This window comes from Phragmites australis, chromosome 15 (assembly GCF_958298935.1).
Source record: "Phragmites australis chromosome 15, lpPhrAust1.1, whole genome shotgun sequence".
In the NCBI taxonomy this organism is placed as follows: domain Eukaryota; kingdom Viridiplantae; phylum Streptophyta; class Magnoliopsida; order Poales; family Poaceae; genus Phragmites; species Phragmites australis.
The window spans coordinates 30,243,477-30,259,159 of NC_084935.1; the positions used below are offsets into that span (position 1 = coordinate 30,243,477).

General features: G+C 40.7%; 2 protein-coding genes across 2 annotated transcripts; one reads left to right on the plus strand and one right to left on the minus strand.

Annotated features, from left to right (window-relative positions):
* Positions 1-8,306: 8,306 nt before the first annotated feature.
* LOC133893710 (probable tetraacyldisaccharide 4'-kinase, mitochondrial) lies at positions 8,307-11,910 on the plus strand. Its single transcript, XM_062334802.1, has 7 exons — positions 8,307-8,686; positions 8,948-9,172; positions 9,431-9,580; positions 10,243-10,452; positions 10,899-10,958; positions 11,280-11,360; positions 11,459-11,910. The coding sequence occupies exons 1-7, from the start codon at positions 8,390-8,392 to the stop codon at positions 11,642-11,644; spliced, it is 1,209 nt and encodes a 402-aa protein (XP_062190786.1). The 5' UTR covers positions 8,307-8,389; the 3' UTR covers positions 11,645-11,910.
* Positions 11,911-12,887: 977 nt separating this feature from the next.
* LOC133892878 (zinc finger protein 10-like) lies at positions 12,888-15,387 on the minus strand. The gene has a single exon (XM_062333865.1). The coding sequence runs from the start codon at positions 15,229-15,231 to the stop codon at positions 14,380-14,382; it is 852 nt and encodes a 283-aa protein (XP_062189849.1). The 5' UTR covers positions 15,232-15,387; the 3' UTR covers positions 12,888-14,379.
* Positions 15,388-15,683: the final 296 nt, after the last annotated feature.

Below are 15,683 nucleotides of genomic sequence, written 5' to 3' on the forward strand. Positions count from 1 at the left end.
CGTAAATGATTCGCTGAAATTTGCAGTGGAGACGTAGTTTGCTGTTGATGCCTTTATAATATGCACCGAGCTGTGAAATTCATATTTACGTGTTCTATTCAATTTTGAGATAGGTTCCTCTAAGGGTTGCTAGATATTTTTGTGTTGCTTTAGTAACAGAACAACAACAAATTGACCCATACATCCAAAAAGGAAAGCAGCTTATAATCTCGTGCATACTTTTGCACTCATGTGAATTCATGACAAAAAGAACAAGGGCATAGTCATATGCATTATCTTGTGAAAGTTTTCGATTTCTGTTGTAATGTATGGGCATTTAACTATCAAACTTATTTTTTAACTCATGTGAATTCAGATAAAAAGAACGAGGACATTGTTATGTTATTTTGAAATATGTTTTGATCATCTATATTATCTCGTGAAATTTTTTGATTTTTGCTGCAATGCACGAGTATTTAACTATCAAAGTTATTTTTTACTCATGTGAATTCAGACAAAAAGAACAATGGCATCGTTATGTTATTTTGGAATATATTTCGGTCATCTGTATAATCTCGTGAATATTTTCGATTTCGTTGCAATGCACAAGCATTTAACTATAATATATAGGCAGATGTTCATCCCTAACTGAATAATTAGGCCTGTCAAAATCTTGTCCTAGAAAAATTCTGATTGAATTGGTAGGTTGCTGTGTGGATATATAAAATATTTCCGAGCAAGCAAAGCAAAAGTAGCTATATAGGTGGGGTCATATAGCGGGATGAAGCGTTCATACGAGACCAAAGGATTGCCAGAAAGGGACAAGCCACATATACACAATTTAAGCAAGCATGCCAAGTCAACCGGTCCACACCCGGCCCCTAATTCCCTATTGCTCGTAGCACTTGCAAATTCTAAATACCTACCTTGCCTCTGCGCAGAGAATTCTAAATAGTTGACGTGCAACTCGTTCGTACAACTCCACGATAGCCAGGTGTTTTAAGCTAGCCACTTGGTTCATCAGTGAGTTGCCACCTAAGTGATTTGAGCTGTTTGATCTCATAGTTGTAGAAAATGGGGTGGAAGAATACTAACTAGTACGCACTACTTACTGCTACCTTCAGTTCTATAACGCGTACAACCAAATCAACAAAACTTTAGCGGATAACAGACACACAAAGTTTATATTCGAATTTGTTTCATGAAAATGATATCAGTGTATGTGTCATCAGAAGTATTTTTGTGTTACTATACATGCAAGTGAAACAAAGTTGGATTTAAGGACCTGCAAAAAAAAGGTAAGAGATTTTACTGACAAAGCAGCTCATCATAATGCTTTGGAATCCAGATATTATTGATTCACATTCTTACCGGACAAAAAGTAAACGAAGAATATCATTGATCCAAAAGAACTACTGGGTACACTTATAGCTCGAAACAGGGTGCCTCAATATATTTTTTGTTTCAAAAATACGCGGAAGATAGCGATGCGTATCATTCGTTAAGAAGGAATAACAAGACACGGTCTAATTTGCTAGATGTGGATGGCTCATCAAGACACTGGCACGTTGGTTGTCCATTAAACGTGCCAATATATATATATATATATATATATATATATATTAGACTTCATTCTAGTTACTGTTACGCCAACCCAATTATAACTAAAAAACTATCAGTTACAAGGTTAGTTATAACCGTACATCTAGAAGTATATAATTGTAACACGGGAAGCTAACGAGTTACCCCATATATATGTGTGGTGGGGGGGGGTCGGAGTTATGTTTTAGATTGTTCTACGATTACCACCGTGTTTCTTATATTGTATATCATTAGACAAGAAATTCCTTAGGAGTTACGTCCATCCATAATATAGTTACAACTTAATTTTTTTTATTATATCTAGTTATAATTCTCTATCTCGTAAATTATAATTCTACTTTTTTTTTTAAATTGTAACTAGAGTGATAGGCATACATGCATGCCAACATTACTGGGAGGTAGGTTGACTAGTGCCGGGCCAACCATTAAATCCGCGGGGCATTCACACATGCATTCACACTTGAACATATACTAGCTATATGGTGCAAAACTTGTCTTAAATACTTGTGGTTTGGTTCTCATTTCTGGGTGTGCTGGCACGTAAGGCCACCTGGCAAAGCCATCGCCAGGAACTACAGGTTGACTCGCGAGACGCCATTAGCCACAAATCGAGAAGAGAAGCAATCATCTATACATGCCCCAACAATCCCATGTAGCAGCTAGATGAGGATGAGAGCTAGCTAGGAGCTGCTTTACATTAGAGATCGATGGCGACGTTCGGAGATATGATGCCCATCAAAATGTGAAACCAGGCCAGCGGATCCATATGTCCACGCGCATTGAGATCTCCATGGATCTTAATGATTATATGCATGATCAACCCCAATATCGTACGGATCATGCGTATCCTTGTCCTTATACATATATGAGCAGGGAGTATTATGCACCAGAATAAATGAGCAGTATGAAAACTGAAAAAGTTGTCATATTGATATTTGACAGAGATTTCATATAAAAGATATTATTTGGTGTGGTCATTTCATTTTGCAAAAGTTCGGCAAGAAGTTATTGTTGCTTCTGCATGGAAGTCAGGGAATCCTACGAAAGCATTCGATTTTTCATCCCAACAGGGATAAGTTCACGAGCCCATGTTTCGTCGCCAATTCTGTGAGGTAAAAAAAGGTTTTTCAATAACAATAGGTAATAATTCTTCGAGTATGGTTATATAACACAGTTACACTGACATATGGCACAAACATAAGAAAGGTACAATTATTGTGGCGTTAGGTATCATGGTCGATACAAAACGTAAGTATAACATGTAGATACGCCTTCGGGAAAGTAAATAACTGGCCTCACTGAACTAATGAAATGAAAAGGTTAAAAAAATAAATAGTCGTGCACCAGTCTGAACAAAATACATTGCCTAAGCATACACATAAAACAGACTACACATGTCCCCTACTCTGGCCCCGGCATAAGAACGACCACAGCCGACCCCTAACTAGAGCCTCCTGGCTGGCATAGCTGTTGAATACCAAGATCATCTCAAGATGGTGGAGAAAATTGGTGACGTGAAGTAGCGGAAGAATACCAGTTGTGCCAGTCAATGCTGTTAGAGTAGATGGTTATCGTCTCCGAGATGGTGATGGGAAGCTGTAAGATGGGTACAAGCAAATCTACCATCATCTTTAAGGTCATCAGTGTCATCCGGAGATAGAGGCCACGAAGTGAGGTGTTGTTGTGGCATGAAATCATCATCGTCATTATCATCTTAAGCCATCAGGGTTGTATGCCATCTCGATGTGGTGCGTGAATGTTCTCTTGCAGTGTTTCTTGAATGTTATGTTGTATTGTTGTTGGAACGTCAATGCATGGGGGCATGAAATCATCATCCTCATCATTTTCTAGATGAATAGTAGAGGGCACCCTGTACCCCTTAGGTTCGTTGATCTTCATCGTCTTCTATGCAAACCAGGCATCACACCCCTGCCAAGGAGCATATACATCACAAAGAAGTTTTGATGTCTTTGTTGATCAACTCCCAGTCTTTCGAAAACGACTAATGCAAAAGAAGAGGATTTGAATCAATAGAAAAAAGATAAGTGGAGTGACTAAATAGAAAATAATGAGCCTAAATGTGGGATACATACTGGTCGGGTAACATCACTATCCTTCTATGCCTCCTAGATAAACCTAGCACAGAAGGATGGTCGGCTAGTTCGCACACCCTGAGATACATTTGACGCTGGTCGTGCAAGAAGGCCCTAAGGTCATCCGTGTGTACATGTTAGAGCGGAGCGATTAACACGGAATAGAAGGGCCTTGCATGCAATTTGACCATAGCTTAAATTAGGTTGTTCTCCTTGAAGGGATCATCCTTCACTTCATGTACAACATGTAAAGAGGAATTAAGTGTTATATCAATCGTTGTAGGTGTCCATAGAAAGCCTATACTTGAAGATCCCTCCATAGATTTATTGATCATTGACTACAACGTTATGGCTCTGTACCAAAGTATGAATCCCTGATTATTTAAGAAACATTAAATAAGTAGTAAATATCATAATTAATATGTAACAAAGCTTAATAAGTAACTAATAAATAAAGTTATGTGCCATAATTATTTGATAAATATAAAATAAATTAAAATTAATTGTATTAACAATATAGTGAATAAATTAAAAGTAATTATATTAACAAGTACAAGTGCACCGAACAACTGCACTGTCTACCCAATGATGATGACGTCGCATGCAATCTCCAGAAGTGTACACGTCTGGTGGGTGTGTGGCCCTCATCCCAGTGGCTTGCGCTCCCTACCGAATGTGTATCTAGACCCGCTAACTCGGTCCTGTATGTACCATAATGAAGGATCCTTAAGCAGAAGTGTGGACGCCCCTAGTACGTTCTTTGATGGAGTCCGGAGTGCCGAAGGCTGCCCCTCCTGGTACCACTGTGAATCCCCAGGTGCATCAGGATATTGGGTGTACTGTTTGCTAAAGAGCTCGATGAAGCTAGCGGCCTGCATTGCAGCAGCCCAGTCAAAATCATGCATGCTGCTCCTGTCAGGCATTAGCTATGTACAGTCAATGACGTCCTTGTGAAGAGTCGATACTGCAGGCGGAGGTGTCATCATACTTTGAGGAGACCGTGTCCACTGCTGGGGCGTAGGAGCCCGCATGCACTCCCCGTCCTCAACACCAAAACATGAGACATGATGCTCCGCTACTGAAGGTGTTTCTCGCTACTATGCCCGAACGGGTTCCTCACGGGTACTGGAAAAGTGCATGATGTGCGAAGCATGATGGTTCCATAGCTGGTAGGTAATATCCCATCCAGCACAGGGCACAACCACCTAGGTCATGTATAGCAGACAGGAAGCAGGACCCTCTTGTCCTCTTGTAGTCCAGGAGAGGGTTCCGATCCCTCCGCGTTGATGACCCACTTGCTTTCCCACAAGCTTACTTCGCCTACGTATGCATCTCATACGCCTCTTCGGTCTATATACAATGAGGGTCATGTCAGTGATACAGAGGTTTAACTAATGAAAATTGTTACTACTGTATCACTTACCACAATATGAAGAAGATGGGCATGATCCTCGAGGAAGGGTCTGGAGGCCGGTTCTACAAATCCGCTGAGTAAGGTGGTACACGTGCACGGACGGTACTACAAAAGGTACTCCCAGTATGTAGGAGTACCTTTAATCTCCAAAAATATTTGTAGAACCGGCCAATATTTGTATTCCATATATTTTCAATTTCTCATTTCAAAAATACATTTAATCTCCTATTATTTGTCTTTCATACCTAGACATCCAATATTTGTATTCCATATATTCTAAAAATATATTTAATATTTCATTATTTGAATTATACTAGATTGATTCCACGTGTGATGTTCTAGTCACATATGGTTGATGCCAAGGTCCAATAATAGGAAGCAATGCAATGCAAGAATAAGGGCCATCCTGATTTGAGCCCATGAAAAGGCCCAACATCAACGAGGCCCACCACTGTCTCCTGTCCTTCCTTCCTTCCTTCCTTCTGCTGCTGCTTCTCGCGTTGCTCCTCTCTTACTGCTCCTTCTCTCCTCGCGATGTTGCTCCTCGCCTCGCGCTACTCCTCTCCTCACGCTGATGCTTCTCAACTGATGGCGACCTCATATAATACCATTGGCTTGCTTTTCATACGTGACGACATACGCGGGAGAAGCACGCTGGACGATTGCTTTCCACACGCGGGGATAGTAGCACGAGGGATGCGTTGAAAGCACTGACACAGGGGGGCCAGCTGTATTTAGCACATTAAGTGTCGAATATGATATTGTGCATCGTATTTGGAAAATAAGGTGTCTAATACAACTCATGGGCTCCCCTTTTTCAGTGAACGGAGTATCGAAAACCTGTATTCGATGAATGAGGTACCAAATACACATACTAATTTTATAAATACGATAAAATATTGTCTATTTTGATAAATATGATCTCGTATGTTGATTATTTTTTATTTTTGCCAACTTATACATGATGTACGTAGTACGCCATGCCATGTATGCACCTGGCTCTGCACCTCTCCCTGCCTCACCCTACCCTACCCACCGGCTTATGCTTGAGCTGCTTAGCGAATAAGTATATTGATCATTCAAAACAGCTATCTACACTAGAGTAGACTACAGTATGCCATGCATGTTCTACGTACACCTACACCTATATATATATATATATATAGTCTATTCTACTTATAAATGTATTGTAGTTTACTGTTGCGTTACCCTTAGTTACAACTCACAAAACTGTCAGTTACGACTAATAAAATAGTCAATTTCGATAGTACAGATAGTTGAGTTAAGATCATACAACAAAAGACATATAATTACGAGTAGAGAATGTATCCGTATTACGATTATATATATTTGTAGTAACTAACCTATCTTGTGGATTGCAACTATACTACTTTTAAGATCGTAACTTGGGGTATGCACATAGGTGAATAAGTTACAATCACATGACAAAAAGTACATAGTTATAACTAGAGAAGGTATCCGAGTTATGATCATATATATTTGTAGTAACTGATATATCTTGTGGATTGTAACTATACAGCTTTAGAGATTATAACTGAAGGTGTGCACGTAGATAAACTACGTTGTGCCTAGGCACATAATAGATATACAATGTGTATACATATAACTATTGTATCTAAATCAAAGTTGTATTTGATCATATATATCTTTTATTTGAGTAAATTTCGTCAAACTATAATTATTTGCACCTAACTATCACAAAATTAGAACTTTTAAAATGAGTTTCACAAAACTATAAGTATTTGAGTCCCTAGTAATATAAAACTGCATTTTTAAACTATATTTTTTTGCGTTTCACAGAACTACAACTATTTTGCACAAAATAGTTGTAATTTTGTGTAAAAAATATAGTTTTGTGTTACTAGTTTTGTGAAAAAATATAGTTTTATGTTACTTGGGCACAAGTATCGGTAGTTTTGTGAAACTTGTTTCAGAAATTATAATTTTGTGATAGGTAGGTGTAAATAGTTATAGATTTATAAAATTTACTCTTTTATTTTATTTTTCGTTCGTGTCAGCCCTGCTGCCTCTCCTCCCTCTTTCCCCCTCGGCCAGCTGCCTCTCCTCCCTCTTTCCCCTTCCCCCTTCCCTCTCGTTTTCTTTCAGATGTCAAGTTTGTCATTGGTGAGTGAGCTGAGGGCGGCAACCGGTGCGGTGACTGTCGGATTTGGGCGGCAACAGTGCCTCTGCAAGCTGGTGTGACGTTCCAGACGCCACATGACGTTCCAGACGCCACATGACGAACCTGGCCTTATCGCCGGACGTGCTCCTCTCCTTGTGTTGCCTCTTGAATGATACGCAGCGGAGTCTAGCTAGTGTCCGATGCTTAGTGCTCGAATCCGTTCCTTTGCGCCACGTCGTACGAACTCTGCTTTGTAGTGAAGATGCTCAACTGAAATTCATTAGTTGGTCAATTTTGTGTTTTGATGGTGGCGGTTGGCTGTCGAGGCTAGGATGACTTTGGATGTTTGAGTCATTTCAGGTGCACCTGATGTCGCCTCCTATTTAAGGGAGGATGTTGGAGTTTGAGTAGTTATCGAGATCCTTTTCAACCTATAGTGTGAGATAATTGGTGTTGCTTTTTTTTTTATCGTTATATGGGCTATGAAAACCACTAGACACATACATTTCTTTATGTTGGTCCATAAGGTGGTTTGTAGGTACGTGTTTGAGACTTGGTGTTGCTTGATGCACACTCAGTTTCAGTTCTTTTTCTCATGTAATTTCTTGGTGCGTTAGCGTTTTGCGGGGTGTAAAGTTCAGAACAATATTTTATCTTAAAATAAAGATTCCTTCATCCAAAAAAATATCTATATTTTGAGGGAATGTATTCATTCCGACGTAATTGAGACATGGAGTGTGTATCTATATCTATGCTTCTATACTCCTATAAAATGCATGAGTTATGATAAATCCGATAGATTTTCACTGTTTATCCGAGTTGATCAAATTGTTACTGTACAAAGTTGGATTCAATTTCTCCTTCTAAAAATATATTTAATCTCCTATTATTTGCTTTCATACCTAGACGTCTAATATTCGTATTCCATATATTTAAAAATATATTCAATATTTTATTATTTATATTCCATATTTTTTTGAATTATTATATAGTTAGATTGGTTGATGCCAAGGCCCAATAATAGGAAGCAATGCAATGTAAGAATAAGGGCCATCCTGATTTGAACCCATGAAAAGGCCCAACATCAACGAGGCCCACCACTTTCTCCTGTCCTTCCTTCCTTCCTTCCATCCCTTCTCCGGCCGCCACTCAACGGGGATGGACGACAAGGCGAGGCAACTCATTGCTCGCCTCGCCGCCGCCCCGGACTCCGCCGTCCCACACCTCCCCTTCCTCCACCGTGCCCTCACCCTTCCCATCCTCTCCGCCGCCTCCGCCGTCCTCCGCCTCTCCCTGCTCCTCTCCTCATCCCGATTCCGCCCGCGACGCACCCTCCCCGTGCCCGTTGTCAGCGTCGGCAATCTCACCTGGGCCGGTAATGGCAAGACCCCTATGGTCGACTTCTTGGCCCGCAGCTTCCACCGCCTCGGCATCTCGCCCCTCCTCCTAACAAGGGTGAGAACTCCCGTCAGTCTCCACCCTCTTGTTTTCTCGCTCCGATCCGTCGGCTCTTGCACTCTTCTTTTTTTTCTCATCCTTTTTGTTCAAAGTGCTGAAACTAGACTAGATTACTCAGCAATGCTGCCTCAGTTCTTGGATTGAGATTTTTATTCCATCAGAAAGAAAGAAAAATAATCATTCTTTGCAACCAGGAATTCTTCTGTGTCGTTGTTGTGACGCTATATTTTCTCAAGGAACCTAACATCGGGGGTGCAGGGTTATGCAGGCGGCGATGAGCCAAAGATGCTCCGGAGGCGCCTTTCCGATACTTCAGCCAAGATTGGGATCGGCGCAAATAGAGCAGCCGTGGCTTCTTCCATGCTGAAAAAATATGGCTACATCCATCATTCTTACACTTTCTGCACTGAGAAGAATCATTCATCAACCTGCAACCTGGAATCTGGCAAAATTGGAGTAGCCATACTAGATGACGGCATGCAGGTATGATGCTTTTGATCTTTTGTTTTATAATAAAAATGTTTCGCAGCATAGTATATGAATCAAGCCATCAACAAGTGGTTTACGGCTTTACACAAATATTGTTCTGGTACTGGTACAGCTGATGTATATTCATTTTGTATGATAAATAATAAATAATTTTAGTAGTTTTAGTTTTATACCGATTAATCACACATCTTTCTTCCTTCAGGGAACATATATTTTGATAGCACCATTTATAGTTCTCTTCCTTTTAGGCAGCATTGGAGCTTGCTTCGAGATGTCGAGATTGTGATGGTTAATGGGTTGACACCGTGGGGGAACACTCATTTCATACCACGAGGACCCATGAGAGAACCTTTGAGCGCACTTGGTCGAGCTGATATTGTGGTCATTCATAATGCTGACCTGGTAAGTGGTAATAGAAATATTCTCTAGATTCTAGTTAGCTTGTCTTGTTTTTCGTTTTAGTTTTACAACGTTGCCATAACGGTCATGGTGTGAGACACTGGTGGCGGATGCATAAAACTGTGCTGTTGAAGTTTAGTTGACGTTAAACATAGAGTTGTTCCAAAATTCCAAAGTGCATCCTCTCTCTCTCTCTCTCACACGCACATTGTGAATTGAATTTCCATATGATAAATAACGATTAAGCGAAGTCAAAGGGGAACTTCCAACCAATGAGTGAAGTTGAAGTAGTTTGAGAGATAAGAGAACCTAAGGACATGAGAAGGCCAATTTTAGTCTCCGTTTATTTTTCTATTAATCGTCAGGTATGCATTTGAACTTGAACCAGTATATACAGTAACTATCACTTTTTTCAGTTTCTGTTTCTCTAGCAGTGGATGATGTTACAGGTTGAAACTTGACCAAATACAAATATAGACCAGAATAGTCAATTTTTCTTTCCCTCTTTTTTCTATGACAAAGATTAGAAGACCCTACGACAGTGGGAACTATAACATCACTGTAAGAGGTGACAGATGTAGTCGTGTGGATTAGAAGATGTTTACATGAAGCAATTTAATAATTTCTTTGGATTGTTCTCTGAATTACCATTTACTACTACACAGGCTTCTGACATGCAACTTAAAGCTATTAAGTCTACTCTTGAGGATAATGGCGCGACATGCTCAGTGTTCTACAGTCGATTGACTCCATCACATATTTTTGAAGTTAACCATCCATTACAGAGACTTCCTCTTAACGTGTTGAATGATAAGATTGTGCTATGTGTTTCTGCAATTGGCTGCCCAGATGCTTTCATTCATACAGTCAGGGAGGTAATATATTTCTTTGACTTACTTTTGTTTTCTTTCCATTGCCTAGAACCTCTTATTTTGGTCTTACCTTTTGTCCTATGCTGCCTGTTGTAATCCTATGTATTGTGGGAAGACAATATTGCACATTTAAGAACATGTTATTGTTAGCAAGGGTTTCTGTTTATTAGTTATTAAACCTAGTATACGTGCAAAACATATGTTTCACTGAAGGTGTGAATGCCCAGCTTTATCAGAAATTTTTATTACCTGGAATAGTTATGACACGCTTATCCATTTCCTTAAATCAGTCATAAGCATTTGATCCATCCCTGGATACTCTACAGGAATGAATATATACCTGATGGAAAACTAAAGATGTCAGCTCTAACAAACAAACAATAGATCATCAAATATTCAAATCACAAAATATCTATGCTGAATTGTAATATCTATCTATGCCGCTGCAGATTGGTCCACTCAAAATTGACAGGCTGGATTTTAGTGATCACCATTTCTTCAATGCTCATGTAAGTACAGCCATCGCTTTTCCTCTTTTCACTACTTCTAACTGAAACGCTCCACACAAACAAATCAAGATACCTACTTTCAGAATGAGCCTTAAATCGAAAGGCACACAGATGCATATCCAACATGTATGAATGCCTTTTCTTGCTTATGGGCTTGCAAGATATCTGAACCACATCTTGCAATAATGCATCAAGTTACTTTTATTCTCAGCTAAAACAATAGAACAGCTTTTTGCAGCACAGCATTTGTAGTTGTATATCTTATGAGTTTGTCATTCATGATTTGGTGATCGATTTTCTCTTATTATTTACCTCCAATAGGACCTAAAAATAATCCAGGAAACAGTGAGGAATCTCGTGGATCAGCATAACAAAGATACCATTGTCTTAGTTACTGAGAAGGTAGTGCGGCCTTGTCAATCTTTGCTGTCTTCTCTTTTGCTTGATCACCCATTGTGCTGCTTGACTTTGGTCCTTATCTCTCTCCTTTGTCTGGGCAGGATTATGACCGTGATCCTGAGGCCCTTAGAACACTGGATGCAAAGGTTTGGGTGCTGTCTTCTTCTTTGCAGATTATGCCTCACAAGGAACAGGGACAAGATGAATTTATGAGGAGAGTTAAGGAGATCATCGCAGTTACTGGGCGTGGAAAGTTACGTACGGTAGATGGAGCCACGAGTTGCTGATTGGTGTCGTGTCGTTAGATATATTCTATTCTAGTAGCTGAAAACATGTAAAAGCAAAACAGTTTCGGCAGTAGGGTCTGCTACTCCAGCTAGTACCATGTTGGATATGAACATTAGCATGCAGGATGTAGTTTTTCTTGCAATTGGAATTGGGTCAGTGAACTGAAATCGTAAGTTAACCTGAACCGGAGGATCCAACAGAGAGTGATGTGGTACCTTCTCGATCGTCTGCTACAATATATAGCTGCTCCTACTGCCCTTGCGTTCATGCTTCCTGGCCTTTCTTTCCGAAGTCCAAGGTAGATCCGTGTCTAGTCTTGTACTCGCAGATGGAGGTTATTTATTTAATCATTCTGCAGAGCAAGTTCGTGGTTGGCAATGGCACGGGCCTCTCAAAAATGGGCCAGGATGATCACTATCCTTGGTACTATATCATATAGATGCAATCTTCAATAATAGGATCTGAGCTAGTCGATCTCGTATAAACATTAGCTGTGTAGTTAGCTAGCATGAATGAATTAAGAAACAGCTGCAATTAATCAGCAGCCACTAGCTAGGGGTTTACCTAACCAAACCAATAATCAAAGAAGAAGGGAATGACACCCACATATATATTCAAGGGAAACCATGCATACTGATCAGAGCTACGTATAGCTACCTCAATGATATATATAGTATTTATTCTGTGAGCATATATATATATATAGCTGGCTCTACACATGCATGTGCTTCATGGATCGGAATGCAATTCTGTGAACAAATTAATCACCAAAGAATCGTTGGCAGCATAGACTGCGACTTTTATTATAAAGGTTTTTCTGTTTCCAAAAATCTGCTCTTGCATATAATTTTCATTTGGGCAACTCAAATATTTTGAATTTGTCACCGGAGGAATCACATTTCATTTAGCTTAAGATCGTAGGTAAATCATTCTCTCGTCAGATAGTTGTGTGTGGGTTTCTTTCTTCTTCCTTTTTGTGAACTTTGCAAGTACTGAGGTAATATTTTTGGAGTAAAACTTCTCCATATATATATACTAGCTAGAAGAGCCAATTGTATGCAGCAGAGAGACACTAGACCTAAATGCATATTTATACAGACCTAATTAAGAGTAGTGTGCATATGTGTATTGTAATATCTCGAGCTTTCACCAAAAAAAAAAAATTGTGATGTGTCGAGACCAGAGCAGAGCAGAGCATGCTCGCTTTATGCATTTGCATAGCAGAGATGTGTCACAATGCAAGCGCCTTCTCGTCCACCCACTCACAGTATATGCCACTGACACATTCCAGCACCGAATACCCATGCCATCGAGATGGATACGTACGTACTGCCATGCATGGAATAATGCAAACACTGTGCCCCCCTGCACTGCTGCATCTTGCACGGATCTCTCTCTCATGCACGGACCTCTCTCTCTCTCTCTATCTCCCTCTCCAGATCAGACCAGACCAGACCAGACAAAGAAGACAATGGTGGCAGCATGCATCATCAACACCCGGTTGGTGCTTTGTTCCCTCTGTCTCAACTGGTGTGATCAATACAAGCTTTCCACTGTACAATGCATATATGGATCAAGCTAGCGAGGCAAGGACCATCCAAACAAATCCAGAAAAAAGATACTTAAAAAACCTCATATATAACTGGTAACCTGAAAAAAAAGATAGCATAATGTGTGGTGTGCGTACATTAAGTGTCAGTGTACTGTAACATAATAGTATAAACCATTGTTAAAATATACCCACCTTTATATCAGTACTCTAATCTTGATATGATATAATAATGGAGAAACATTTCTTACAATAATGACCTTTTGCCCCATAGAGATACATATAGGGCATAAGACAAGAACAGATGACCACTTTGCCCTATCTACTGTTTGCTTGTGATCTGAACTAAAATAACAAGCAACCTTAGCTTGCTTATGGTTGAAGGGGAAATCAAGCACCAGCAGGCCAATGCATCACAATATACAGCTCACAAACTAAGGCAATCGTTTTTATTGGAAAAATAATGGCAATCGTTTTTATTGATATATATTTGTTATTTAATTTCAATTTCAATTGATCTTTTGTACAAGCTCCCCAGCAAGCTCCTCTTTCTATGTTCGTCGAACAGTGATAAATAAAGGTACTTGAATGATCCATTACTCCAAATCTAAACAAAATTACCATTATGTTAAGAAGGAAAAGCATAGAAGCAAGTGATCATCAACAAACAACAATCCAACAATTAGCGAATCATGTACCAATAGGCGTCAAAGGAAGAGAAATCGAACACATAGAAAGGTTCATCATTTCTAATCCGGTCATATCGACCTATTTAGCTGGGAAATTTTATAAGGTACTGCATATAATATCAATGTTTTGATTTCGTGATCATATACACAATTATATAGTATTAGTTTGACAATTAACATACAATCTATTACAACAGTTGTTTACAATCCGCAGCACTTGAAATATTGTTGATGTATCTGTACGTAGAACTCGACAATCATGTAGAGAAGAATAAGGCCTTTGGCCAACGACACGTCGGCTTTGATTAAATCAAGAACAATCATGCAGAAGATGACCAAAGAAACCCACACACAAATTAATCGAGAAGAGAGGAGGAAGAAAAACTGAAAAATCCTAATCACCAAGGATCGATGAAGCATATATGTTTCAATTGTGCACGCACACACTCAAGATCAGATGGTGAGAAGAGATGACGCTGGAGAATTAAGGATCCACTCACGCTACTTTAGGACTACTCCCAAGCCTGAGCTCCAGATCCACTTCTTGCCGGCCCGCGAGATGAAGTAAACTGGAGCTAGGGCTTGTGATTACTTTGGGTACCTTTGCATCATGTTCAACTCTTTCGCACGGCGCCGGCAGCCGCAAGAAGAAGGGAAGCACCGCCTCATCTGGCGGCTGATCGACTCTCCTCCGCTTCCTCCTCTCCGCCATGACCTCCTCGTCCCTTTCTAGAGCTTCTTTCCTCTCCGCTGTCGCTGCAGGTATGGATATGACGACCTTGTTCTTGCTCTCCTTGATGATGGTTGATATGTATGAAGGAGAGGTAGTAGTGCTAATCACAGCCTCTTCCTTATTATTATAAGTTAGTTGACCATCACAAGTAGATTTAGGGTCAGAGAGAAATACTGCCTTCGCCCTGAACAAGGGAGATTCTTGCACTTGCAGAAGCTGGTGCTGCTGCTGATGATCATCTGGACAGGCGATCGGCTGTTGCTGCTGCGCGTCCTGGACGACGTCATGATCCGGGGAGGCGCACTGCCGGAGGCGAGCCCGGTCGCGGCGGTGCACGTTCATGTGGCCACCGAGCGCCTGCGCGGACCGGAACTCTCGCTCGCAGAAGGTGCACGTGTAGGAGCGCGGCGGCCACATGCAGCCGCCGAGGTGCCCCGCCGCGTCCCGCGCGAACGCCAGTTCCTCCCATGACGGCTCGCCGCCGCCGCTGCCATGCGCCGGTGGCTGCCAGGACCTGATGCTAGTCGTCGTCGTAGCACCAGTGGCGGCGGCCCTTGCGCCCAACATACCCCAGTAGTACTTGGTCATTTGCTCCATTGCAGTGGTGTTCATCATGGCTGCTTAATTTGCTATGCTAGCTGCTGCCTGCTGGTACTAGTACTACTGCTGCTGCGACGACTGGTAGTCGTCAGTGGTGCACGCCAAGTTGGAGAAGGCTGTGCTTTTGTTGTTTGCGGACTGGAATACTTGCTAGTTAGTAGCTGCCAGTACTAATACCATATGTGATGATATGACATGTTTATACAGATACTTTCATCGCATTTGCATCCCAGTATATATACATATACTTTTTCTATGGCCTTAATTTGTAAGTAGCGTATGATGAGAGGTATAGGAACAGCTAGCTAGCTAAGAGGATCAAGAAAAGGAAACTAATTAATGGGGTTTTACGTAATTTGCCAGTAGCAGATGATGATAAGTCCTCTCAAATTAAGGTTAACCTGTACGTTTTTTAGGTGTTGGTGGCTGTGTGCAGTTTGTTTTGTTGCTGATTTCAATTCAGGAGC